This window comes from Myotis nattereri, assembly GCF_964212035.1.
Source record: "Myotis nattereri genome assembly, chromosome: 21".
Taxonomy (NCBI): domain Eukaryota; kingdom Metazoa; phylum Chordata; class Mammalia; order Chiroptera; family Vespertilionidae; genus Myotis; species Myotis nattereri.
Window position 1 is genome coordinate 17,289,463 of NC_138097.1, and position 24,690 is coordinate 17,314,152.

The 24,690-nt window shown below is 58.0% G+C and overlaps 2 protein-coding genes across 3 annotated transcripts in view; one reads left to right on the forward strand and one right to left on the reverse strand.

Moving 5' to 3' along the window:
• The first annotated feature begins 1,124 nt into the window (after nucleotides 1-1,124).
• Nucleotides 1,125-14,298, forward strand: FAN1 (FANCD2 and FANCI associated nuclease 1). Its single transcript, XM_081114678.1, has 14 exons — nucleotides 1,125-1,162; nucleotides 1,626-2,962; nucleotides 4,707-4,847; nucleotides 5,514-5,715; nucleotides 6,428-6,661; nucleotides 7,630-7,761; nucleotides 8,733-8,841; nucleotides 9,375-9,494; nucleotides 10,716-10,880; nucleotides 11,286-11,436; nucleotides 12,130-12,233; nucleotides 12,586-12,780; nucleotides 13,264-13,392; nucleotides 14,041-14,298. Exons 2-14 carry the CDS (start codon nucleotides 1,759-1,761, stop codon nucleotides 14,176-14,178), a joined length of 3,024 nt encoding a protein of 1,007 aa, XP_080970804.1. The 5' UTR covers nucleotides 1,125-1,162; nucleotides 1,626-1,758; the 3' UTR covers nucleotides 14,179-14,298.
• A 1,582-nt stretch (nucleotides 14,299-15,880) lies between these two features.
• The window catches only part of MTMR10 (myotubularin related protein 10), a gene marked incomplete at its 5' end in the record, with an annotated part of 28,192 nt that continues 19,382 nt past the window's right edge, over nucleotides 15,881-24,690 (reverse strand). For both annotated transcript variants that reach the window (XM_081114680.1, XM_081114679.1), the window contains 7 exons: nucleotides 15,881-18,580; nucleotides 19,156-19,338; nucleotides 20,087-20,257; nucleotides 21,686-21,855; nucleotides 22,867-22,937; nucleotides 23,594-23,663; nucleotides 24,128-24,258. In XM_081114680.1, the coding sequence (XP_080970806.1) occupies nucleotides 17,984-18,580; nucleotides 19,156-19,338; nucleotides 20,087-20,257; nucleotides 21,686-21,855; nucleotides 22,867-22,937; nucleotides 23,594-23,663; nucleotides 24,128-24,258 (1,393 nt within the window). In that variant the 3' untranslated portion in view covers nucleotides 15,881-17,983. The remainder of the gene's footprint in view (nucleotides 18,581-19,155; nucleotides 19,339-20,086; nucleotides 20,258-21,685; nucleotides 21,856-22,866; nucleotides 22,938-23,593; nucleotides 23,664-24,127; nucleotides 24,259-24,690) is intronic.

A 24,690-nucleotide genomic window follows, 5' to 3' on the forward strand; every position in this document is an offset into this window, starting at 1 on the left:
ACTGGACATTACCTCACTCAAGGGAGGCCCCCACCACCCATCTAATGGTGAATTCCCTATTCCTGTCCCTTTCCTCTCTGCTGAGTGCACTCCGCACATGGGTGAAGTCAGCGGTTAGCGCTGACCCGTGCTGCAGGCAGTGAGTGGCGGACAGCAGGCGGGCCCCTGGGCTGAGAAAGCGAACGTCCCGGTCATTCTTGGGGACGCCGGAGGCAGCTGGTGTCGTCCGTGCTGCAGAGCTGACCGATGAAGTCACTTTTCAGTGACGACACAGCCATTACTAGAAATTAAATTGCACAACCTCACAGCTCAGCTGGATTGAAAACAAGGACCCCAAACTCGTCACTCTCTAGCTACGCTAGTCCCCGCGTACCCACCGTTTCCCTTTCCACCATTTTAGTTACCTGTGGTCAACCGCGGTCCAAAAATGTGAAGGGGAAAATTCCAGGAATAATTCATGTTTTAAATTGCCTGCCATTCTGTGTGACTTGATCATTTCACAAGGACCTGCTCAGCCCTGCCCCTGAGTGAATGGTGCCTTTGTCCAGCTGTCTCCGTTATCAGATCAGTTATCAGAGAGAGATCACAGTCGCATAACTTCTATTATGCATGCTGTTATAATTGTTCTATGTCATCATTAGCTACTGTCAATCTCTGCTAAGTTAAACTCAGTCATCGGTATGTCTTTGTAGGAAAGTCTATGCAGGGTTCGGCCCTATCCGCGGGGGGCTTGGGAGGAACCCCAGGAATTGGGGGGGGGGGCTGAACTGACGGACTACATTATATCATCCCTTTGCGCTTGGGGTTGCATCCACTGTAACAAGGCGCGTGCGGCACACCCCTCGGGAAGCCCAGCAAGGCTGGGTGGGTAGAGCCCGTCCCTGTCTCACCCCAGGAACCCGCTTCACTTTGACACCCACGGCTCCCCCGACACGCGGCCTGCGCCCCGAGGGGGAAAGGGGTTCCCTGGGAGCGCACGTGCCGGGGCGCATGCGCGGCCGGCCTCCTGCAGGGCTCCGCAACCCTCTGCCACGTGCGTGGAAGGAAGCCTTCCCGGAGGAGGCGGGGAGATCGATCGCTCGGGCCTCCGCTGGGCGAGCCTGTGCGCGCCGAGACGCGGGGATCGGCTGGTTGTGCCTGGGCGCGCGGAGCCCCGCGGGAGGTGCGGGCCGCCGGCCGGGGGGCGCGGGGCGCGTGGGGCGCGGCGGGGAGGGGAGGGGAGCGGGCGGCGCGAGGTGGCCGGGCTGGGAGGGAGGGAGGGAGGGAGGCGTGCACCCAGGCGCGCGGACGCGGCCCCGGGGAAGGGCCGGGCTCACCCCGCGCACGGGGTTCGGTGGCCGCAGCTGCCGGTCGTGCAGGCGGGAGTGACCCGGGCATCCTCCCTCCCGGAAACAGTTACCGATGCCGTGCTTTTAGGAAGGGATCGGGCGTAGCCACACTGGGGGGATCATTGGGGGCTCAAAGCGAGGTCAGCGAGCCCAGTGCCAGGCTGTCCCTTAGGCGGGTCGCGCTGAGCGTGCACGGGGCGCCCTGCCCGTTGCAGCCCCAGCCTTTTCCTCCGCGATGCCCGGCGCAGGGTTCAGAGCCCGCTTTGCCGTCTGACCCGCACGTGCTGTGTTCTGCAGGGAGTGCTATGAAGTCCAAGGGAAGCCCGCTCTCCTCCATCCAGCCAGGGAACGTCCCAGCAAACCCCTGCGCCCTCCCCCAGGGGTCGCCTTTGCTCTCCTCCCGGAGACACAGCCAGGTTCTCCAGGGCGCATGATGCCAGGGGGGACGTCGCCCGCGAGAAAAAGGCCCCGTCGAAGCCTGTCGAGCAGCAGAGCGAAAAAAAATGCATCCAAGTCCATCGTGTTGTGTTTCAACAACGCGCCACCCGCCAAACTTGCCTGCCCGGTGTGTCGTCAGATGGTGCCCCGCTATGACCTGAACCGGCACCTCGATGACATGTGTGCCAGCCGCGGCGATGTCACTCCAGTGGCCCCCGGGCTGGGCGGCGTCCCGGGTTCCGACGTGGCCCCGGGAGAAGGGGTAACACCGGAGAAGTCGCCACCGTCCAAGGCAAGCTTATCCCCTGACCAAAGCGACTCGGCGACAAGGGGCGCGAAAAAGCAGACCAGCCCCTACTTTCAAGGTACCGATGGCGGCGTGTGCCACAATCCAGACGCCGAGCTGCGATCTCCCCACGTCCAAGTCGTTCCTTTGGGAAGCCTGTCGTCTAAGTTATCCAGGAGGTACCTGCAGGCGAGAAGAGCCACGGAGAAGAACCAGGCCCCGGCCGCAGCGGTCAGGGTGGGGGCCAGCTGTGCGGAGGCAGAGGACGAGGATCGGGGGGTGGAGAGCAGCTCCCAAAAGGAGAACCTGTTTTCCTGTGATCCTCTGACGGAGCAAGATCCTGTCGAAGGCCCCTCGTTAACGGCAGCTGCAAAGCCAGGGCCTCCCCAGGACTGTGGAAGGTCCACCCTCGCTCCTGCCTCCCCAGACAGTGCTCCAGTGTCACCGCCCCAGCGAACTCCTGGGAACAAACTACCCTCCGCTCCCGAGGCCAGCCGGGCAGAGCAGGAGAGCGTCGAACAAGCGGATGGTGAAGGTGTCGGGACACGCGAGGCAGGCGTTGGTGAAGAAACCGAAGTCCCTGAGGCTTCGGAATCGGAAACACAGCTTTCTTGGGAGGCGCCATCTCAGAGCTCTACCCATGACGCTTCCGAGTGGAGCAGCCCCCACAAACTCCCTCTGGAAGGTGACAGCGGCTTAAAGGGTGAAACCGCCCCCGGGGTTCCTTCGGGGCCAGGGCCGGGGCTGAGCTGCGGTGTTCCCGGTGAACCGGTCCCGGCGCTGCCCGGCCACCCTTACTACCTCCGCAGCTTCCTGGTGGTGCTGGCAGCCGTCTTTGAGAATGAGGACGACAGGATGCTCTTCGACGATCAGGAGAAGGGAATCGTCGCTAAATTCCATCAGTTATCGGGTAAGCGTGTGCTTTCGGGGCTTTGCCTCCCATTTGCTGGCCCGATTCAGGCCGTGAGGTGACGAGCAGCAGTCTCGTGGCCACAAGGAGTCAGTGTGGTTTTAAGAATCAACTGGAAGCACTCAGAGGAGTCAGCCTTCTACTGGTCTCTAGGTGAGGAGATGTTTGGAAAGGAGACAGGATTTTGTGCCCTGTGATGTCTGTTCCTGTAGTTTCCTGCCTGTGTATGTATACAGCAGGCCCTCCGATAATATTGTGTTTTAATAGATTTTTACTGACTTCAGAGAGGAAGGGAGAGGGAGAGAGAGATAGAAACATCAACGATGAGAGAGAATCACGGATCGGCTGCCTCCTGCACGCCCCACACTGGGGATCGAGCCCGCAACCCAGGCCTGTGCCCTGACCGGGAATCGAACCGTGACCTCCTGGTTCATAGGTCGACGCTCAACCACTGAGCCATGCCGGCCGGGCTCCAATACTGTTTTGTTCATCATCTTTTAATTATAATACTCATGAGATGCCATAGGAACTAAACTCTCATTTAAATCAATTATTCTACGGCGGAATTGGTTTTGTGACACTTTTCCCTTGAAGTCGCAGGACTTACTGATGTCATTGGTAGGTGACAAACAGCCTTTTCTGGATTAAAAAATAAGAGTTAGCAGTGCGACTTCGCAAAGCGCCCTCTGCGTTCTGAGCGGCCGCTCGGGCCGGGGTGGGCTGTTGGTTTCTGCACAGCCTCTCCCCAGACAGGAAAGCAAAGGGACGGAGCAGGAGGAGGCAGACCTCGGTCGGCTGAAGCACATTTCCCCAGCAATGTTTCAGGCTCCTGGGTTTGCCTTTCCGAGTCTGGGCGTGGAGGAAGGGGAAGCGGCCAAGCTAAATCGGTCCATTTAAAAATACGCCCGGCTCCTTGGCAGCCGCCGTGGCTCTAGGCCAGGGTCCAGGTTTGCAACAGAAGCCACCCTGTCACAGCCTCACTGTTTACCCAAAGGGCCGAGGTGGAGCCAGAGTCCCTCCCGAGGCGGGAACGGCTGGCGAGGAGGCCACGCCGACCTTGGGCGCCCCGCAGCCAGGTCTGACTTCTCAGTAGATTTTTTAAAAACCCGGAACATGACTACTCACGTTAAAGTGAAAGGTTTTTGTTTTAAATTCACACAGTGGAATTATTACGGAGTTCCTTTTGTTGTTGTTCATCCTCACGCGAGGATATCTTTTCCATTGTTTTTTAAAAGAGTGGAAGGGAGGGAGGGAGGGGGAGAGAGAGAGAGAGAGAGAGAAACATCGATGTGAGAGAGACACGTCAGTTGGTTGCCTCCTGCACGTGCTCCCACCGGAAATCAAGCCGCCAACCCTTGGGTGTGCGGGCCAATGCTCTAACCACTTAGCAACACACTGGCCAGCGCCAGCCCCTCTTTTTTGTGGGAGAGAAAATGAAGTCTCAGGGAGGTGCCCCACAGTTGACAAGTGGCAGAACTGGCCCCGGGCTTCCCATCTGGGCATCTCCCTGCCCCTGGGGGGCGAGCACGCGGGCAAGGAGACATTCCCCATGGGGGCTTTCTGTTTCAGACAAGTTACACCGTCCACAGGAAGAAAAGGGGTCTGGGGGGAGACCAGTTGAGGAGGCAGGTATGCACGTCTAAGAGGTATACTGTCCCTCGGTTTGAAAAAGGAAGTGATACCTGGCCGCTGTTTTGGAGAAGAAAGGTAACATTCTCCCCTCTTTTGCTTCACCCGCTTGCAGATCGCGGTCAGAAGTTATACGTCAGACTTTTCCAACGCAAGTTCGGCTGGATTAAGAGGCATAAGTTGGAATATGAAGAGATCGCCCCCGACTTGGCGCCCGTGGTCGGAGAACTGGAGCGAGCCGGCTTCCTGCAGACGGGTACGATGCATCCAGGGAAACCTGAGGGGAAAACAGGACACGAGGAGGGACGGCGATGCCGGTGCGGTGCCAACTGCTGGCTGGGGCTCGATCGGTAGTAATTGTGTGTTGTAGTAAGTTACTCGTGTGAAGGCAAAGCTCTTCTTCGCCTTTGGGGTTAAGACAACGAGGATAATGAAAGAGTGTCTGCACTTGTTTTCTTTGTTGTTGTTGCTAATCCTCACGCAAGGACATTTTTTCCACTGATTTTTAGAGAGATTGGAAGGGAGGGAGGAAGGGGGAGAGAGGAACACCGATGCGGGAGAGACACGTCGATCGGTTGCCTCCTGCCTGCACCCGACCTGGGGCCAGGGATCCAACCTGCAACCCAGATACATGCCCTTGACCAGGACTCGAACTCGCAACCCTTCTGTGTGCGGGCCGATGCTCTAACCACTGAGCACACCAGCCAGGGCAGATCTCCGTTCCTTTTCAGTGAGAAGTAGGCCTGTTATACCTTCTCTGAGGTCTCTATTTTTCCTACCCGGAGATAATTGGTTGGGCAGACTGACATTTCCACAGCGAATGCCATCTCGTTTGCATCTAACTACGCTTCCTTAGAGTAAAGGACGCGAGAACATGCTGTGATTCTTTAAAACTTTTCTTTTTAAAAAAAAAACATTTCAGAATCCGAGTTGCAAGAGCTCCCTGAAGTGTTTGAACTGCTTTCCGCTCCTGAACTGAGGACCCTGGCAAAGACCTTCCGCGTGGGCAGCCCCGGTGGGCAGAAGCAGCAGCTGGTGGAGGCCTTGCTCAAACTGGCCAGACAGCCCTCCGTCTGCACCTGGGGCACGAGCGCGCCCGGGGTCGGGGCGGTGATCTTGAAGAGGTGCGTGGGCTCTTGTTACCGTAAAATCATTTGGAAATACCGAGCGCGCATATTACCTTCTAACGGGCGGTCCCTGCTTTGGAACTGTCATCGCTGGTTTCACTGGCAACTCGATTGATTGGGAAGGGAGGAGAGTCCTCGTTCATTCCGCTAACCTGGAGTCCTTCGTGGTTTGTTATTCATAATTCCTGTGACACCATCTTAATTTCTAAGACCGCGGACGATCTGGAGGCGAGAGAATACAGGCGATAGGCCTTTCGGTCAATTCCAGGATTTGTTATTCAAGAAAAACGCAGTTCTGACTGCTCTTCTTGCAGGATTTAAGAGTAAACTATTCAGTCATTTTTTTTGGGGGGGAAGGGGGGTGCTCTCCATTAAGCATGATACTTAATCTAAACTGTGCCTGGAGTCAGAAGGGAGAATCGCTGATGTCAAACGGGCAATACTTTTACGCGTTTTCCTGCTATTCACGACCAGCCCACCCGGCTCTCTCCTGGAGCCACACGGTGCGTGAACCATTGGGAAATGAAATGTCCCTGAGGCCTCCCCGGGTCCCTGGTGGGCTCTGGGCCCCAGAGAGGCGAAGACAAGCTCCAGGGCCCCACAGCAGGAGGGTGGGTGGCCTGGAGGCTGAGAACAGCGAGCACCCCACCCCTTAGCTTGGCTGTCTCTGAACATCACCTGATGTCCAGTGTCCCCGTCTGTGTCTCAGGGCCAAGGACCTGGCGGGCCCGTCGCTGAGGGTGTGCAGGGGCCCGCGGGCGGTGTTCTCCCGGGTGCTGCTGCTCTTCTCCTTGACCGACTCCCCGGAAGAGGAGGACGCCGCCTGCGGGGGGCAGGGCCAGCTCTCCACGGTGCTGCTGGCGAACCTGGGCCGCGTGGCCTTCCCTCGGTACACGGTCAGCCGGCGTGCCCGGGTCTTCCAGGACAGAGACGACCTCCTCAGGTCAGAGCTGGGTGCTTCACCCTCCCCCTCGCCCCTCTTTCCAGCCGCAGGGCAGGCCTACGTTCACAGTCAGAGCAGCCCTTTCTGCTTTGTTGCCTGGTTTTCTTTCTGCCTCACCTGCGTGTGCATTTCTAAGACTCTACAGAGAAGGCAGAAATGTGCTTAGCCCGGCCGGCGTGGCTGAGATGGCCGAGAGTCCACCTATGAGCCAGGAGGGCACGGCTCGGTTCCCAGTCGGGGCACATGCCCGGGTTGCAGGCTTGATCCCTAACAGGGGGCGTGCAGGGGGCAGCGATGGGTGTTTCTCTCTCTCTCCCCCTCTCCTTTCTTCTCTGCAGTCAATTACACACACACACACACACACACACTCACACACATTAAAGAAATGTGCTTATATTACAGTTGCCAAAACCAGTGAGTTTTGGTTAGAGCTGCAGACGTGTCCCTGTGCCCTGGCAGGGAGCATTTTTTAAAACACAGACATTCGCACACACCTGCCCTGGGACTGTGTTGTTGGCATGACCGAGCTGAAGGTGAATGCCCTCCCAGTAATGAGACTTCAGAGAGAGCTAATGCCGACTTAGGTGCTGACACCAGACCCAGGCCCGTGACAGACAGACATTCCCAGGTCCGTTTTGGTAGATGGATTTAGGAACATTTGGTTCGAGGGGCAAGAGTAGGATTCTAGACTGACCCGGGTCCTCCGAGTGACGGAGGCCCATCAGCGTCGCGTTTACACGGTGGGACAGGTCACGGAGCCGCGCGGTGCGAAGGCTGCGCTCTTTCTAGTCCCCCGTGTTCGTTCTGGGCCCCTGCAGGGAAGCTGCAGGTTCCGTTATTATAGAATAGACTTTAAATCATTCCCATGTTTTTCAAAGACACGCTTTTGCCCTTCGGGGTTGGGTCGAGGGGGGGTGGAAATGTTTCACTCGCGTCTGAAACCCAGATGGCGTGGGCTGTCCCCCCAGGTACGCAGCCGCCGCCCACGTGCTGAGTGACATCTCTGCCGCCATGGCCGCCGGGAACTGGGAGGAAGCGAACACGCTCTCGCAAGGCGCCAGGAGGGACTGGGAGGAGCTGAAGAGCCACCCTTCCCTGAGGTGAGGGTGGGGGTGTCCTAAGTGCCCGCCAGAAGGTACTCACTGACCGAGCCTTCCCGCCACTTGGGGCCGTGCTCTCCACGAAGGACCTTCTGCCTGGGCTCTGGGGTCGGACCTGCTGGGCGGTGGCCTTCCTAGCTGCTCCGCACAGAGTCAAAGGGCTGTGTGAGTCAGGAGGAAAGGTGTGAGTGTGGGGGTTTCATATGACTCAGATCCCTGCGCAACACACGTTCACGTGATCACCCGGGGGGGGGGGGGAGAGGGGCTATCGGTGGCCGTCCCCGGGGTGCCGGCTTCCCCAGGGATTGCTCAGCTGAACTCAATGTGCGGGGAACCCAGCTGTGGACAGATGTTGTGGGAAGCCCCCGTGCCAGACCTGTTCTCTCGACGGAAACTCAAACATAGGCGTTGTTCCGAAAGGAGAACTGAGTCTGCCCGGCCGGTGTGGCTCGGTGGTTGAGCGTCGACCTAGGAACCAGGAGGTCACGGTTCGATTCCCGGTCAGGGCACAGGCCTGGGTTTCGGGCTCCATCCCCAGTGTGGGGCGTGCAGGAGGCAGCCGGTCCACGATTCTCTCTCGTCATGGATGTTTCTAACTCTTTCCCTCTCCCTTCCTCTCTGAAATCAATCAATATATATATTTTTTTAAAAAAAACAACACTGAACGTTTACTTCCAAATTTCAAGGTCACAGCACACGATCCTTTATTCTTATTTTCTCATTACTTATTTTAGAGAGCGAGGAAGGGAGAGGGAGGGGGCGACACGTCGATGCGAGAGCGGCACGTTGCCCGCCTGCCTCCTGCTCGCCCCTCCTGGGGATGGAGCCGGAGAGTCAGGCACCGCACACAGGCCACGGTATTGAGCACAGGCCTCTTCCTAAGAGCGACGCCTCCCGTCCACCGCGGGAGCTCACGCCCGTCTCCCGGCCGGCGGCCCGGTGACCAGGCTGCGCGCACACGCTCCCCTCAGGCACCACGCGGACCTGCCGCCCTTCCTGCGCTGCTTCACCGTCGGGTGGGTGTACACCAGGATCCTGTCTCGGGCCGTGGAGGTCCTGCAGCGGCTGCACCTGTACGAGGTGAGAACACGGACTTCCGCCCGGCTTCTGGGGACGTGCGGGCGGCCCGCGGGCTCCTGGGTCAGGGGGAGCGTGGCCGGGGGCCAGCCGTTTGGGAGTTGACGCGAGTGCCCCCGTCCGGCCTGAGGGTCACGCCGAGCTCGTGTGGCGCCGGGGAGGCCTCCATCCAGCTCGGAGGGGAGCCCCCACATCTGCTGTGTCTCCCGGGCAGCTGTCAGGGGCCGTCTGGAAATAGTCACAAATCCGAAACGCGGTCGTGTCCCTCGTTATACCGAGCCGCGGGCGATGGCTCGAGGTGACTTCGGTTACGTCGGGCATCCTGTATTGAGGAATGGCGGTTCTCAGAGCTTCTGCCAAAGCCGGGTCCTGACCCGGGTCCCGGAATCCCAAGAGGATCCGTGGCAGGGACCCGGGGAGTCTGTGGACCCACACGTGTGTGTACGTGGGGCTGGCGCATGTTTCTGACGCTGCCCACCTTGTGTGTGTAGTTTGGTGGGTGCGCGTCTAATGAGCTTCCTTTGTTGTCGCCACAGGAAGCCGTCCAGGAACTGGAGGCCCTTTTGTCCCAGAAAGTCTATTGTCCCGACAGCAGAGGCCGGTGGTGGGACCGGCTGGCTCTCAACCTCCACCAGCACTTGAAACGCCTCGAACCGGTACTCAGCCACTAGGCAGGACAGCCAACAGCTGATGCCTTAAGAACCAAATGTAATCAGGACATTCGGGTTTTAAAATATAGATGTTTTTATTGATGTCAGAGAGGAAGGGAGAGGGAGAGAGAGCTACAGAAGTATCACTGATGAGAGAGAATCACTGATCGGCCGCCTCCTGTACACCCCACACTGGGGATCGAGCCTGCAACCTGGCCATGTGGCCCTGACCGGGAATCGAACCGTGACCTCCTGGTTCATGGGTCAGTGCTCAACCACTGAGCCACACCAGCCAGGCAAGAATTTTTTTTTTTTAAATCTTTACTGTTGAAAGTATTGCATATGTTCCCCCTTTTCCACTGACCCCTTCTAGACCGCCCCCGCCTCTGGACATTCATTTTTTAGACCTTAATCCGTGCTCTCCCAACACGAAAAGAAACAAGATCGCTAACCCAAGCATGACAATGAAGGGAGCGGGGCTGGCGGTGGGACCTGTGCTGGGATTTAGGAATAATCAGGGGTCAGGGGTCAGGAGCCAGGAGCACCCGACGCCTCCGCCCTCAGCAGGCGCTTTCTGCTCTGGAAACGGGGCTTGTTCCTGCTGCCTGGGGCCTGCAGGAGCTGGAAGTCTAGTGCAAGCCCTTCCTGAGTGACTCCCTCTGGGAAGCCCCGGGCTTCGCCCCCAAGCAGGCCACCTTCCCTTCTGGGCGCTGGTGTTCTCTGTGGCCGGGATCTTGGAAATGGAGGGACCGTCTGTGGCCAAGCAGCTGCGCCCCTGCCCGGTGGCAACAGTGGCCCTTTGTGTGGCCGCCCGCGCCCCGCCCGCCTCCATGCCAGCCTCGCCTGGGCCATGAATGGAGGGCTGTGCCCTGGGAGCGCTCGCTCTTCCCGGCAGCACATGCAGTGAGTCAGGGTGACATCGGGTGGAAAGACTGACCCTGGGCGTGGACATGGGACGGAGTGTTTTCACGGCCTCCGACTGAAGGGGCGCCTTGTGGCCGAGCGTGGGGCCGGGAAGCTGTTTTCTCTCAGGGAGGAGGGCGCGGTGCTTCCGTACCTGTCCGTGGTCATTCGGCCGAAATAGCAGCAGAAGGCACCTGCCGGCCCCCAGGTCCCCGGGGAGAGAGGCCGTGCTGAGGTTGCTGCTGCTTTCATGGTAACACAGGTCCACGCGTTGACAGCCCCCCCCCCCACCCCCGTCCCCTCCCGGGACCCCGTTCTCTCTAGGCTATCAAGTGCATCGCAGAAGGGCTGGCGGACCCTGAGGTGAGGACGGGGCATCGCCTGTCGCTGTACCAGAGAGCCGTGCGCCTGAGGGCGTCGCCCAGCTGCCGGAGGTACCGGCACCTCCTCCAGCAGCTGCCGGAAGTCGCCGTGCAGGACGTGAAGCATGTGAGTCCCGTCCGGTGGGGTCCTCCGAGGGAAGGCAGCCAGGAACTGTTCGGCTGTCACCGTCTCGTAGACAGGAGACGGGCGCGCAGTGGACAGGGGCGTGGCCACCGCTCCGTCCTCACCCGTCCTCCTGCCTCGGGCCGGGCCGGCTGGCGGGCTTGCTCAGGCCCTGGGTTGAGCGACTTTCTGGAAATCTCCGGGGCCAGCAGCTCGCGGCCTTTGCCGGTGTCGCCTTCTTGGTCAGGGTGCCGGGAGAGCCGCTCTGGGGCCCGCATCTCCCCTGGGGCCGAGACAGTGACCCGGCCTCAGAATGGGTGGCTGGGGGGCGTGTGGGCCTGGGGGTCCCCAGGTTTGCCCCCTGCAGCTGCAGTGAAGCTCACGGCCGTCCTCCTGTCGCCGTCTCAGGTGACCATCACGGGCCGGCTGTGCCCGCAGCTCGGGATGGGCAAGTCCGTGTTCGTGCTGGAGGCCGGGGGGCCCGCCACCCCTACCACCGTCCTGTGCTCCGTGGAGGAGCTGGCGCTGGACCATTACAGACGCAGTGGCTTCGACCAGGGTAACGAACGCCAGCATCTCCTGGCCACCCATCGCCGCGGACAGCGGGGGCGGGCCTTGCGGTCGGGCTGAAGGACAGGTCCTGGGGGCAGCGCCAGGGAACCAGAGGCGGCCGAGGAGGAGCAGGGACTGGCCTTCCTGGCAGCGTGAGCTCGCTCTGCCCAGTCCGGCGGGAATCAGGGACCAGCAGGCTCTCTGTCGCCCTTTCCAAGGAGTAGGTGGCATCGCCCCCCTGCTCCGCGGCCCTGCACGTAGAGAACCACTTCTTCACGGCTCCGACATGTGCCTGTGGCTTTTCCCGGGGTTACTGAGACTCGCGTTGGCTCCTGTAGATAAGCCACAGATGTAAGAAATGAGCCCGGCCAGTGTGGCTCAGTGGTTGAGCGTCGATCTATGAACCAGGAGTTTACAATTCGATTCCCAGACAAGACACACGCCTGGGGACGTGGGCTCGGTCCCCAGTGTGGGGCGTGCAGGAGGCAGCCAGTCAATGATTCTCTCTCATCATTGATGTCTCTCTCCCTCTCCCTTCCTCTCTGAAATCAATAAAATTAAAAGAAGAACCAGGGACGGCTTGGAAATGGCGTCTGAAGCCCAGATAGATCTGTGGTTCCCTTCGAATCCAGGAGGCAGGTTATGGCGATGGGTTTTCAGCCAGAGAACACGGGTCTGTCTTGTGTGTGGCTTTCCTTAGGGATCCACGGGGAGGGCTCCACCTTCATCACGCTCTTCGGCCTCCTCCTGTGGGACATCATCTTCATGGACGAGATCGCAGACGTCTTCAGAAACGCCTACCAGGTAACCGGCCACGCTCCAGCCCAGGGCGTGCTCTCTGGGGGAACAGACGCGTCTACACGTCCGTGATTCGCGCCCATCAGAAACCTGCCCATTACGGTCTCTTGTCACGGTGCTCACTCCAGAGTAAAGTTTGAAACTTTAAGCCTATTTACCCTCAAAAGAAACGTTAGTGCATCTGCAGCCTCGACCTTTTCTGAGCCCGTCAGGGTCCAGGGGTGCCCCAGGTGCTGTGTCACCTATACCCACTGAGTTCCATGTCATTTACATGCCTCTTGGGAAAAAGAAGGCGCCAATGTGGCCAGGTGGGCCCGTGTCCAGGCGTTGACTGGCCTGACGCGTGGGTTCTCACCAGGCATCCCCGCTGGACTTGTGCACAGACAGCTTCTTCGCGAGCCGGCGGCCGGCCATCGAGGCCAGGCTGCGGCGGATCCACGCTGCCCCCGCCGAGCGCCTGCGAGCCTGGGTGGCGGCCACCTGGGAGGCCCAGGAAGGCAGGGCGGCGGCCGTCGTCAGCTGGGACCGCTTCGCGTCTCTGCAGCAAGCTCAGGTGGGAGTCTGCACGCCACGCCACGCACACACACACACACACACACACGTGTACCTGTGTGCCTGCATGCATGCATCTGTATGCACACATGCATATGTACCTATGCGTGTATGACAGTATCCCAGCCCCGATGCCAGTCATCGAGGGGAACATACATGCCGGGGCATCCAAGCCCCGGTGACGCCTTCTCCCCGAGCTGACAGCTTCCCTTGGTGTGGCCTTTGGCCCCGGCAGTGAGGACGCTGCCCCTGTGGCTGCTGCCCCTGTACGTCATCGCTGTCACATTCCAAACGGTTTCCTCACGGCCCCGGGATTTTCCCGCGGGCAGGGAACGGTGACAGGCAGAGGAAAGCTGACTTCGCAGAGCTGCTGGGATTCCCACCAGTGGGATTCCACGGGGTCCTCCCGCCTCGGGACCCCTGGGAGTATTCCAGGGCCTGGGCCACCACGGGGCGGCTGCTGACCTGGGTGTCCCGTGTTCAGGACCTCGTTTCCTGCCTGGGGGGCCCCGTCCTCAGCGGGGTGTGCCGGCGCCTGGCCGAGGACTTCCGACACTGCCGAGGCGGCCTCCCCGACCTGGTGGTGTGGAGCTCCCAGGACCGTCGCTGCAAGGTCAGTGGAGCCAGAATGGGAGGTCGCACCTGTGACCTGATGAGCGGCCTCATCCAAGGCCACAATCTAATAGCCTTTTCTCGCCTGGTTGCTGGCAAGACTGAACCCCTAGAGAACGCCTGGACCGAGGGCCAGCCTCCTCGGTGGTGGCGGGTGGCGGAGGCCGCCCCGTTCCCTGCGCGTGGGTGGGCCTCCTCCACGGGGCAGCGTGTGAGCACAGTCTCTCCTCACCTGGTCCCGTTCCGTCCTGTCCTCTGTGCTGTGTTCTGTTAGAAGCGAGTCACCAGGGCCAGCCCACAGCGAGCCCTCTGTAGGGTGCACACGGGGGCCCGGAGGCGGGGGCCGTGTGTGAAGCAGCTCGTGTTCTGGGCGAGGCACCTCCCTTGCCTCACAGGTGGGGTTGCCTTCTTGTGAGTTTTGCGACCGAGAAAAAACATTCTGGACACAAGTCCTTTATCAGATATATTTCGCCCCAGTCTGAGCCTTGGTTCTTCGTTCTCTCACTGCTGTCATTTTAAGAGCAGGAGTTTTAAATGTCGACGGTGGTGCAACGGGGTGAGCCATTTAACTACCTACTGAAAACGACTCCGGCTTGTTTGATGGCTGTTCCGTCTCCGGAGACTAATTCCTTGAAAACTGCTCTTGCAGCTGGTGGAGGTCAAGGGCCCCAATGACCGCCTTTCGCACAAGCAGACGGTCTGGCTGGACGAGCTGCAGAGGCTGGGGGCCGACGTCGAGGTCTGCCACGTCACGGCGGTCGGAGCCAAGAGCAGAGGCCTTCACTAAGAGCTGTGGGTGGGGGTCTCTGGTCACACGCGGGTCTGAGATTCTCAAAAGCATGAGTGTAATCAGTTGCATTTCATTTTTATTTTGATACTGTCAGCAATAAACCGGGTGGTAAACTTGGTACTGGCTTGAGTACATACATTGATCCCGCACAGCAGGCCGTGAACTTTTGAAATGATGAAAACCTTAGTGGCCATTTTAGGGTTGGAAACATCTAAGTTGCAAAAAAAACAAAACAAAAAAAACACCCCGAAAAAGAAACCACCACCACCACCAAATGAGCCCACTCTCAGCTTTTATAAAAGCAGCCGGCACAGGGTTTCCTCCTCCTTTTATAACTACCCAAGAGCAGAAGCAGTGGAAATTCTGATTTCTTCAGCAATGAGAACACAGATTCTGAGAACGTTCCTTAGCACATCGGTCAATGCTCACTCCTATTCATTGGCCCCATGTCGCCAAAACACTGATCAGTCTTTATCAAGGGCAAGGGTCCCTTTCCGTCCTTCCTGGGAGCATCCCTCATGACCAGACTGGGGTCATTTTCTGTGCAGACAGAATCACAGAAGCCGGGCTGCTCAGCCACTGTGGGAAGCCGTAGGCTGGGGAAGGCCCAGGAGGCAGGGCTTCGGGTCCCGGTCCCCCCCCCCCCCCCCCAGAGTCGTCCTGGGACCGTAAGGGAATGTTACTCCCAGCCTTTTCATTTATTAGATGGAATGACATGGTCAGTACCCACATGGCCTTCACTCAGCCAGTTCTGAAGTGATGTTAAAGATGTCAGGGATCAGCCCTAGCCGGGTTGGCTCAGGGGATAGAGCGTCAGCCTGCGGACTGAAGGGTCCCAGGTTCGATTCCGGCCAAGGGCACATGGTCCCCAGTAGCGGGTGTGCAGGAGGCCGCCGATCAGTGATTCTCATCATTCATGTTTCTCTGTCTCCTCCCTTCCTCTCTGAAACTAATAAAGAAATATATTTTTAAAAAAATATGTCAGGGATCACTGTCAGCTTTAGAAGCAGGAATGCCAAGTGCATCTCTCCCCCTCTGTCACTCACTCACACACACGCACACACACACACACACACACGCACGCACGCGCGCAGACATCTGGAAGGAAAGGCCGTGGCTTCCAGAGCCACTGTTCTCAGAGATGGCGTCACACTGAGGCCACGACCGGTTCTGTAGAGTTTACTCGCAGTCGGAGCTCCCCTCACGTTCGAACTGTTGGACAGGCCTCCCTTCCTGCTCCCCTGCTTCACCCCAAGTCAGTCCACTCCAGGCCCAAAGGGGTGAACTTTCTCTAAGTCCAGTTCAGCTGCTTGCGTCAGGGCTACAGCAGGCTGGCCGCTGACGGGGGTGCTCGATGGTCCCACCCGTTCGCCCCGGTTAATATGCTTCTCTTAAATAAACTTAGACATGTTTGGTTTTAAAATTGGTTTCATCATGAAGTAACAGTAAGACGTTGTACATCTCTAAGTTCCTACCAGGAAGTCCAGGCTGTGTGGCAGCGCGGCCCCGGCTTCGCACGCAGGGCTGCGGGCCGAGGGGGGAGCTCTGTGGCACGGTGCACGGCACCCCCGGGGGCCCTGTCGCCCGCCCGTGCTGCTCCGAGGTGCCAGGCGGCACGAGGGCCAGGGCTGAGGCTGCCAGTTGTTCTTCATACTGTGCCCGTGAGCTGTGGCACAATAATCATGACACAACAACTGTCCAGCAAAACACAACAAAAAACCACACTTTACACTTGATTATCATACAGACGGACGCACATTTCCTACCTGAAACAGTGTTAATATTAATAGTACCTAGTTGTTGTTTAAGTTGTAAATCAAAACATGACTGAGGGAGTTGGGATACATGTGGGAAGGGAAGAAAACGGGAGGTGGAAATCGGAGCCCTCGCCCAGGGAACAAGTTCACGCTCTGTTGTCGCCAGGAAGCAGCTTCAGGACGGGGACCGGTGCGCACCCATGGCAGGGCGTTTGCTGTCCTGCGGGCGCTGGGGCGGCCTCCCAGCGAGGACTGCGAAGTGTTTAATGGCAGTGGTGGTATTTATGTCCACGGAGAAAAGCCCTTTTTCAGTAGGCAGCGAACTGCAGGAACACTGGGTGTGTCCACACGCGTCTCCTAAGACACTGGAGGAACTTCTGTCCCTTTGATTCCAGACACGTTATCGAACAATTTATAAAAGGCAGATAATTCCATAGAAACGCCTACTCGTGACATATAAGGTAAAAAAGACTTTTGAAAAAACCTGTTTTAGAAAAGGCTGTAAGCTAACCAGATGCTGTCCTATAAAAAATGTGTAAAAGCTCAGGATGGCAGTTTTAACAAAGTAACAGCCAAACTTGGAAATTCATCCTTTGAGCGGAATGAGGGTGCTGGGGGCCTGGTGCCGACGTCCCCGCCAGCGGGAGCGGGGCTCTGACCACTGGGCTTTGGCTCTCGCGGGCGCTTTAGACCAACCATACACCTCCGCCCGCCCCCTCTGGATGCTGCTGTCAGAAGAAGGGGGGGGGGTTGGGGGGAGGGGTATAGGCCTCTTGCCATTTACTAAAATGGCAGGATTCTGAGCAGACATTTTCATTTCTCTTGTTCTCTACGTACTCCTCTAAGTGTTTACAAGCTTTGTCTGAACCCTGGCTGGTGTGGCTCCGTGGACAGAGCGTTGGTCCCGGGTTCGATTCCAGTCAAGGGCACATGCCTGGCTTGCGGGCTCGATCCCCAGTGGGGGGTGTGCAGGAGGCAGCCGATCAATGATTTTCATCATTGATGTTTTGCCCCCCCTCTCTCTCCCTTCTTCTCTGAAATTAATTTAAAAATATTAAAAATAAAAAAGGACTTTGTCTGAGGAGGGACTTGTGTGACCCCATTAGTTATTTCCCAGAGAAAGTGCCAACAGTGGACCACACTGGACACACGGAGGGACAGCCCTCCTTCTGGGGGTGGGCTCTGTGGGTGGCGCCGGCCCCTCTCCCCGGGCCTGGACCCCACAGACCTGCTGTGTCCTCGGGGACTGGGTGGGGGGGGCGTGGCTTCGGGGCTCCTGCCTGTTGGCACAGACTCGGTGTGAGAAGCCGGCTTCAATACGCAGGGGGGTCTGAACTCCCTAACTGCACAAACAAATGACACGTAACTGTGGTGTTCATACCTTCCTGTCAGCGTCAAAGGCACTTCTAAGGTCCATTATCTTATCTACAGCAAATGCTTCTTAAAGTTCACAGTGCATACCGTTTTAAGGTTAGTCCTCAGAAGGTGAGGGCAAGCGCACGACTGTAAGACACAGTGATCTACGGTCCCAAGGTGATGGAGTAAGCCACAGTGCTGAACACTGACCCCCGGTGAGTCCAGCCAGAGACAACAGAGAGGGGCCAGAAAGACCCCAATCCCTACGAACGCCCGCGGGGTGAGCGCTGTTTCCTGACCTTCGGCTACACACTGACCTCACGCTCCTGGCCTGTGCTCCTCTGGCCGCGCATCAGAGGACCAGGCGCCCCCCACTAGGCAGCCGGGAGAGCGGGTGCGGACAAAACCTGATTGGTGCGATCACAGTAGTAAGTGCGGCATGCCTGCCTGCCAATCAGCAGAAGCGAGCCGGACCTAGAACAACAGAAAAAGGACATCGAGACCGAAATGTCTGCCTGTCTCCTAAAAACAGTGAGGGAAGCACAGCTCGGCATGTTCTCCAACGTTAGTGCAAATCTCAACGGCTACTCTCACATATGAAATTATTAAGGCTTCAAATGCCTGGGTGAGCAACTTAATTCAGAGGGAAACGTTCCCAGCTCCTCAGAATGTCCAGCAAACACTCCTCTTCAGTCCTCGTTTGCCAGCGTCTCCGTAGACAGCCAGATTTTGGCGCCGCTTAGAAACTTGCTCAGTGGTGTTCCCGAAATGCTCCGCCTGCAGAGGTTGCCGACGGGGGAGAAGGGGAAGGAGGAGGAGAGGAACTCCGGCGTCTCCGGGGTGTCGTGGGGGCCGCGGGCCCGGAAGTACATCCGGCTCTGGTCCAGCTCCGCGTAGCAGGCCTCCAGCGGGCCGGCCCGGTGCTGCCGCAGCGTCCTGCTCAGCACGTCCACCTCGTCGGCCAGCAGCGAGAGCCGGTGGAAGGCGGTGATGAAGCCCCCACGATCGATCTGGGCCTCGGGGACCCAGCGGAAGTAGCACAGTTTCCAGAGCTTTATGTGCGTGGCCGACAGATGGGGCAGGAGCACGCCGTGCAGGTCGGCCGGTTTGCACAGCCACTCTCGGAAGAACTGCTCCAGGCCGCCGTCCTGGCCCCCGGCGTGCGGAGGCGGGTCCGGCCTCACTTGTAAGATCAGGGAGTTCCTCCGTGGGAGTGACTCCTGGTCACTGAGGAGTCCGTTCCTGAGGGAGGCCGGCATCCCCCGCAGGGTGGAGCTGTAGTTTTTCTGTGCGGGAGAGAGAGGTTAGCACTGTGGTCCCGGCTTCCCTGTAGAAAGACAGCGAAGGGGCCGCGGCGGGCACACCCTCGGTGCCAGGGCGGGCACGCCCCCGGTGCCATGACAAGCATGCCCTCCGAGCCACGGGAAACGGGTGGGATTCCGGCCTGCATCTGTCCCTGCCCTCGCACTGCTCCTCCACTGTGGCTGTGCTTTCCCAGGCCTGACGCCACTAGCCTGCATGGGGTGAAAGCTGGTACCTATCCATTACTTTGCTGAAGTGCCAATTTCTCCGATTTCTGGCTTGGAACAAACCCACCCTGGCTGATTCTAGAAGGAACAAGAGGCCGAGTGGACGGGTCTCAGGGCGGGGCCTCCAGGCTCAGAGCTGTGACCTGCTGACTCTCGGACGCTGCCCAGGGCTCCGTGGGCCTCAGATGCCGAGGAGGAAAGCCCGCGTATAGCCAAGTCGGGTAAAAAGTGCACGATCCCGCAGTCTGCCCTGGCGGACGCGTCCTGGGAGGGAGCTGACTTCTGATGCCGTGTGTCTGGACAGGGGTGTCTGGGAGGGCGCGCGTCCTTACCTTTGTCCGTCTGAAGGCCTTCGCGGCGCTGCTCCGCGTGCAGGGCGTGCTCCTCCCGACGTACAGGGGGTTGTGGAAGAGGGTGCGGTCCTTCGCGGTGAACTGCAGGGACCAGTCCCACACCGAGGGGAATTTTAAACCCTTTTCGTCACCTAACTGGATATTTTTGCTTATAGCAAATTCCTGCAAGATAAAACGTTTGAATCTCTGAAAAAGATGCAAAGGTTGTCTCGCATGAGTTCGTGGTTTGGGATGGGCCATGCGTGCGTCACCACACAAGCGGACTGTCGGACCCCGAGCCACGCAGCCCACGCGCGCGGCACGTCTCCCCGCCAGGAAGAGGCATTCGGGCACCTCAGGCCCGAGGACACGCCACCCCCTGCGTGAGCACGCGCGCTCTTCCTGAAGACGGAGGAAGCTGGGCCCTGGCCACGGGGATGTGCTACGCGAAGGAAGATCTCACGCACGTGATACCACAACCGTCCACGGCGTTTTCTAATGGCAGCACCTCACCCAGTAAGCCCGTGGCCACAGTCATGCCATCACCTGTCATGGGTAACACTGTCCTGGCCGATATGCGTAACCCATGGACACGGGCAACAGGGCGGTGAAGGGGCAGGGGGCAGGGGGCAGGGGTGGCAGGAGGGCTCCGTGGGCGTAAACAGGAGACGTATGTAATATTTCCACAATACAGATTTCTTTTTAACAATACAGATTTTTTTTAAATGAAAAATAAGAATAAAATAGAGTAAAACTGCATTTGGATGGAGCCCCCGTCACCTGTCCAGTGACCGCGGTGCCTGGACCCCAGCCCGGGAGCGGGGCAGGAGGCATCGTCTAAAGGATGTATTTTAAATGCACGGCCACCTGTCCTCCGAGTCGCTCCAATGAAGTGTGAGCAACAACACAGCCGCGGCCGCCGCGCCCTCACCGTGCTCTGCTTCACCCGCTGGTGCGGCGAGTTGAACAGGAAGGTGCCGAACAGGGAGATGCGGGTGCTGTCACCCAGCACGGCCAGGTAGGTCTCGGAGAACTCGAAGGCGGCCGGGTGCTGCTCCAGCAGCTGCCAGGTGGCGTCCAGGAACAGCAGGAACAGCGGAGACTGGACGGGGAACCGGAAGTGGGTTACCAACCGCGTCCCTCCCTTCACACAGTTCCTTCCAAATGAATCCCTGACGTGAGGAAGACACGACTGACAGAGGCCCTGGCCCACAGCCCCGGGCCCAGCTGAGCTAGGATCTGAGGACAGAGGAGGCAGCTCACGTCACACCCGGGAAGCTCATTCGAGGGGCCAGCACCGCAGCCTGCACCTGCCTGAGGCGTGCGACGCGGGAGGACGCGTGACGGGCAGTTTGTCCACAGGACGGGGAACAGGGAAATGTGTGGGAGCCTCTCCTGGACACACTGATTGGGAACAAAAAACCCACGGGACACCCAGAGCAAAACCAACTTCTATAAACAGCTCTGGTTGGCCCTGCAGGCGCGGCTTCCAGAACCGCCCCGAGTTTCAGGAAATGACTGGCCATAGGCCCAGGCCACAGGCCACAGGCTCAGGCCGTGCCCCAGGGACAGCCAGCTGTGCCTCCTGAAACAGCCGGCAACAAGACCCTGGCAGGGCCGCCCGCAGCTCCGCTAGGGATCCCAGGCAGCACTGCCCCCAGCCGTGACCGCGTGACCCTCTGCGCTTCCATTCTGTTCCCGTGTTTAACCGTGTCCCTGGACAGCGGCAGCGCCCTTGACCGGTCACGGCGGTCACAGCGCCCTGGAATGTGTCTGTGGCGGACGGAGAAAGCCCCACCCGGGACTGCGGCCGGCCGCAGTGCGTCTGCGACACGCCTCCATTCGTAACACGGGCGCCACGGTGTGAAAGCGTGACATTCCAAAGTGGGTCTTTCAATAATCTCATGTGCTGGCCACATGCTCTGCGGAAGAGTGGATGCCTTTCTTCAAGTATTTTCTTTTTTTTTTGAGTATTTTGGGTTGTTTTTGTTTATTTCTAATATTATGCCCTCATGGTCTGAGAAGATGCTTGGTATGATTTCAATCTTCTTGAATTTGGGGAGACTTTGTTTGTGACCCAAAGTATTTTCAACTTAGAGAAACGCCACAGCCACTTCTTTAGGTTCCACCTGTGCAGCGACAGTGACCTCCAGCACATGACCCACGGGGGCTCGAATCCAGTCGTCAGTCCCGGACTACGAGCTGCAGCGTGTTACGTGCAGCATTTAAAAAGTAACCCCGTCACCCGGCCGGCGTGGCTCAGTGGGTGAGCGTCAACCTATGAACCAGGAGGTCACGGTTCGATTCCCGGTCAGGGCACAGGCCCGGGTTGCAGGCTCCATCCCCAGTGGGGGGCGTGCAGGAGGCAGCCAATCCATGGTTCTCTCTCATCATGGATGTCTCTCTCTCTCCCTCTCCCTTCGCCTCTGAGATCAATGAAAATGTGTTATAAATAGAAACAGAAAGCCCCGTCTTCCCAGGGGAACATCTCCCCGCCCCGCAGACGGGCCCTCAGCATGAGCTGCGTTACCTCCTTCTCCGACCTCTTCAGGTGGTTGCACCTGTCCAGGAATTGGTACCCCGACATCACCCACTCCTTCTGGACCAGGCTCTGGAACCCAGGGATTGTCCGGAAGTGGGGATCCAGCATCACTTGCACAAGAGACGCAACGACGCAGCTCAAGTCTCTCCCCTCCTCCTCTGTCAGGAAAACGGAGAGAAAGTGAGGACCACACAGAGCAACGCGGAGAGAGCGGGCAGGAGTGGGCGAGTCAGTGTTCTGTGAGGGGGTTAGCTACTCTAAATCAGTAGGCCTAAAAAAATTTTTAAATAAATAACAAAAAACCTCTAAAACTGTATACTTCCTACAAATTATTGACTTCTACATTGAGAAAGGGTGAATTTTATAGTATGTAAGTTATACGGCAATAACCTTTAAATAAACACATCTGTGAGACAGGCAGTCAAGCGCGGGCCATCTGTATCATGGCAAACGCCGGGGACGTGCCGAGGGGAACCGTGCTGCGGCTGACACCCGCCGCGAGCGAGGAGACGCCCCACGGGCCCCGTGTGCCGAGCTCACACTGACGGCACCGCCACCCGCGACTGGAGGCGGGCGCTATCGCTCCCGAGGCTTTTAAATGTCTTTACTGAAGTCGTTACATTTGAGAGCCTCGGCAGCATTGGGCATTCACCTCCTATGCAACGTGAATTGAGTGTGTTATCAGGAAGCTCCTGGTTTATCAGACCTTATCCGTAAGCTTAGAAACTCTATTGGCTCTGGAGTTATTCAATACGTAAGTACGTTTTGCTAACGGAAAGGTTTTATATTGCGATCGTTCCTGCTAACCAGTAGACAAATTCACATTCCTGGCTATCCGATCAGAGGCCCACTGAGCCGGAGCCGAGCCCTCACACCACCATCTGTGTGAATGAGGGGGTGGCACGACCAGAGAGAAAGCGTGCGTGGCCAAGACGGACACACTGCGTGACTCCAGGGAGGTCGGTGAGCACCTTCCCTGCACGCCGGGCAGAAAGCTGCCTCCTCCTGTTCCCCCCGGGAGTCTCTGTGCTCCTGTTTCCCTCTAACGTGGGAGACCTGGCGTGTTTGGTGGCAGTGTCGTCAGTAAGAGACGGCGGAGATCAGACCCGGACTGGAGCGTGGACAGCGGAGCCCACGCTGGCGGGTGACGGGCCACAGGCGTGAGTTACCTTGGAGGACCACTGAGACTCGCCTGCTTTCTAGCGTGTACACAAGCTCTGCTGAATGTTTCAGGAATGCCCTGGGGAGAGGAGAGGAAAAATTCTCTGAAAAACCCCATTTCCACTACAAAGGTGTTTTTTTTAAAGTCCTGAAATCAAGCAAATCTAATCTTTCACTGTACACATTTGTATTCTCAATAACGTTTATGGATTTCTTTAGTATTTATGCGATTCTTCAATAGACAAAAGTCTGGTTTTCATATCAAGGAAATTCATTGACCTTTTAGAAAAGGAAGGAGTTGATTTAGACAACATTCTTGAAATGAGACGACAGAGATGGAGCGAGAGCAGCGGCTGCCAGGGAACGGGTGGGAGGGGAGTGGGCGTGCGACTCTAAATGGGCAGGAGGGAGCCTGCGCTGATGGGGTTGTACTTTGACTGTGGCGGTGGTCACAGGGATTCAGACATGTGGTAACAGTGCACAGAACCACACGCACACACACATGCACACGCACACGCACACCCACACGCACAAGCGTGTGCACTGCTGAAGTGAGGAGCCTGCCGCCTGTACCCTGTCCATTTCCCGCTGCCGGCCCGCAGCCGAGTCACGGAGGAAGTGGCCATGGGGAGGCTGGGGAAGATGCTGGTTCTTGTACTATTTTTGCACCTCCTGCGAGTCTGTAATTACTTCAAAATATAAAGTCAAAGAAAAGGGGAAAGTGGTTGTACAAACCTCACATATTCTAGCCACCGAGTACCTTCCAGTGAGGACAGCCACCTCTCTTCAGTCTCCTCAAAGGGCTCTGTGATAAACACACAATTACATAGGCAAGTAGTTACATTCACACACACACAGACGCATTCTCAGGGGTTTTAAGCTGAATTTTACATGATCAATACCAGAGTGAAGAGGTGCCATTTTTACTGTTTGAAAGTGGCTTACATCTCAGTGTCTGCAAGGCAGCACGCTGTTTTTCCATAAAAGCGCCCACCCTACCTGTCACGATTTGAAGGCGATTTACTGGGTTCATTTTCCCTCCCAAACAGAAAGCGTGTTTGCACTTCGTTCTCTAAGCGCTCCTGGCCGTCTCACACAGTAATAATCTGTACGAACATTTCAATACGCCTCTACTCAAATAAAGCTATGTCTAGAATTTTAAGGAATGTCACTTTTCCTGACATGCCTCATACAATGCTGTATTCCCCCATTCACCACACACACACACACACACACACACACACACATATATAATAACAGAGAAATGACCATTAACACATAGCTGTTTGAGCTTCACAAAAGCCGTTTGTATGTCTTGGATGCTGGGCAGGGTCTTATCCAGATCGGACTTGTAGACGTCACTCCTCTGCGGGTGGCTCTTGGTTATTGCGTTGCAAATCCTGAGGGAGACAAACCCTCCGTCACTCGTCACTGGTTTATTCCACATCATTTCCTGAACTCCCGCTCCGAGCCATCACTGCCTCAGAGCTGGGGACAGAGACGAGCGAGCCGGGCCAGGCCTCCGCCTCCACGGGCTTCCCTCCCTGGGGGGAGGGGGTGGGGGTTTCCCTCCCTGGGGGGAGGGGGTGGGGGTTCCCTCCCTGGGGAGGAGGGGGTGGGGGTTCCCTTCCTGGGGGGAGGGGGTGGGGGTTCCCTTCCTGGGGGGAGGGGGTGGGGGTTCCCTTCCTGGGGAGGAGGGGGTGGGGGTTCCCTTCCTGGGGAGGAGGGGGTGGGGGTTCCCTCCCTGGGGGGAGGGGGTGGGGGTTTCCCTCCCTGGGGGGAGGGGGTGGGGGTTCCCTTCCTGGGGAGGAGGGGGTGGGGGTTCCCTTCCT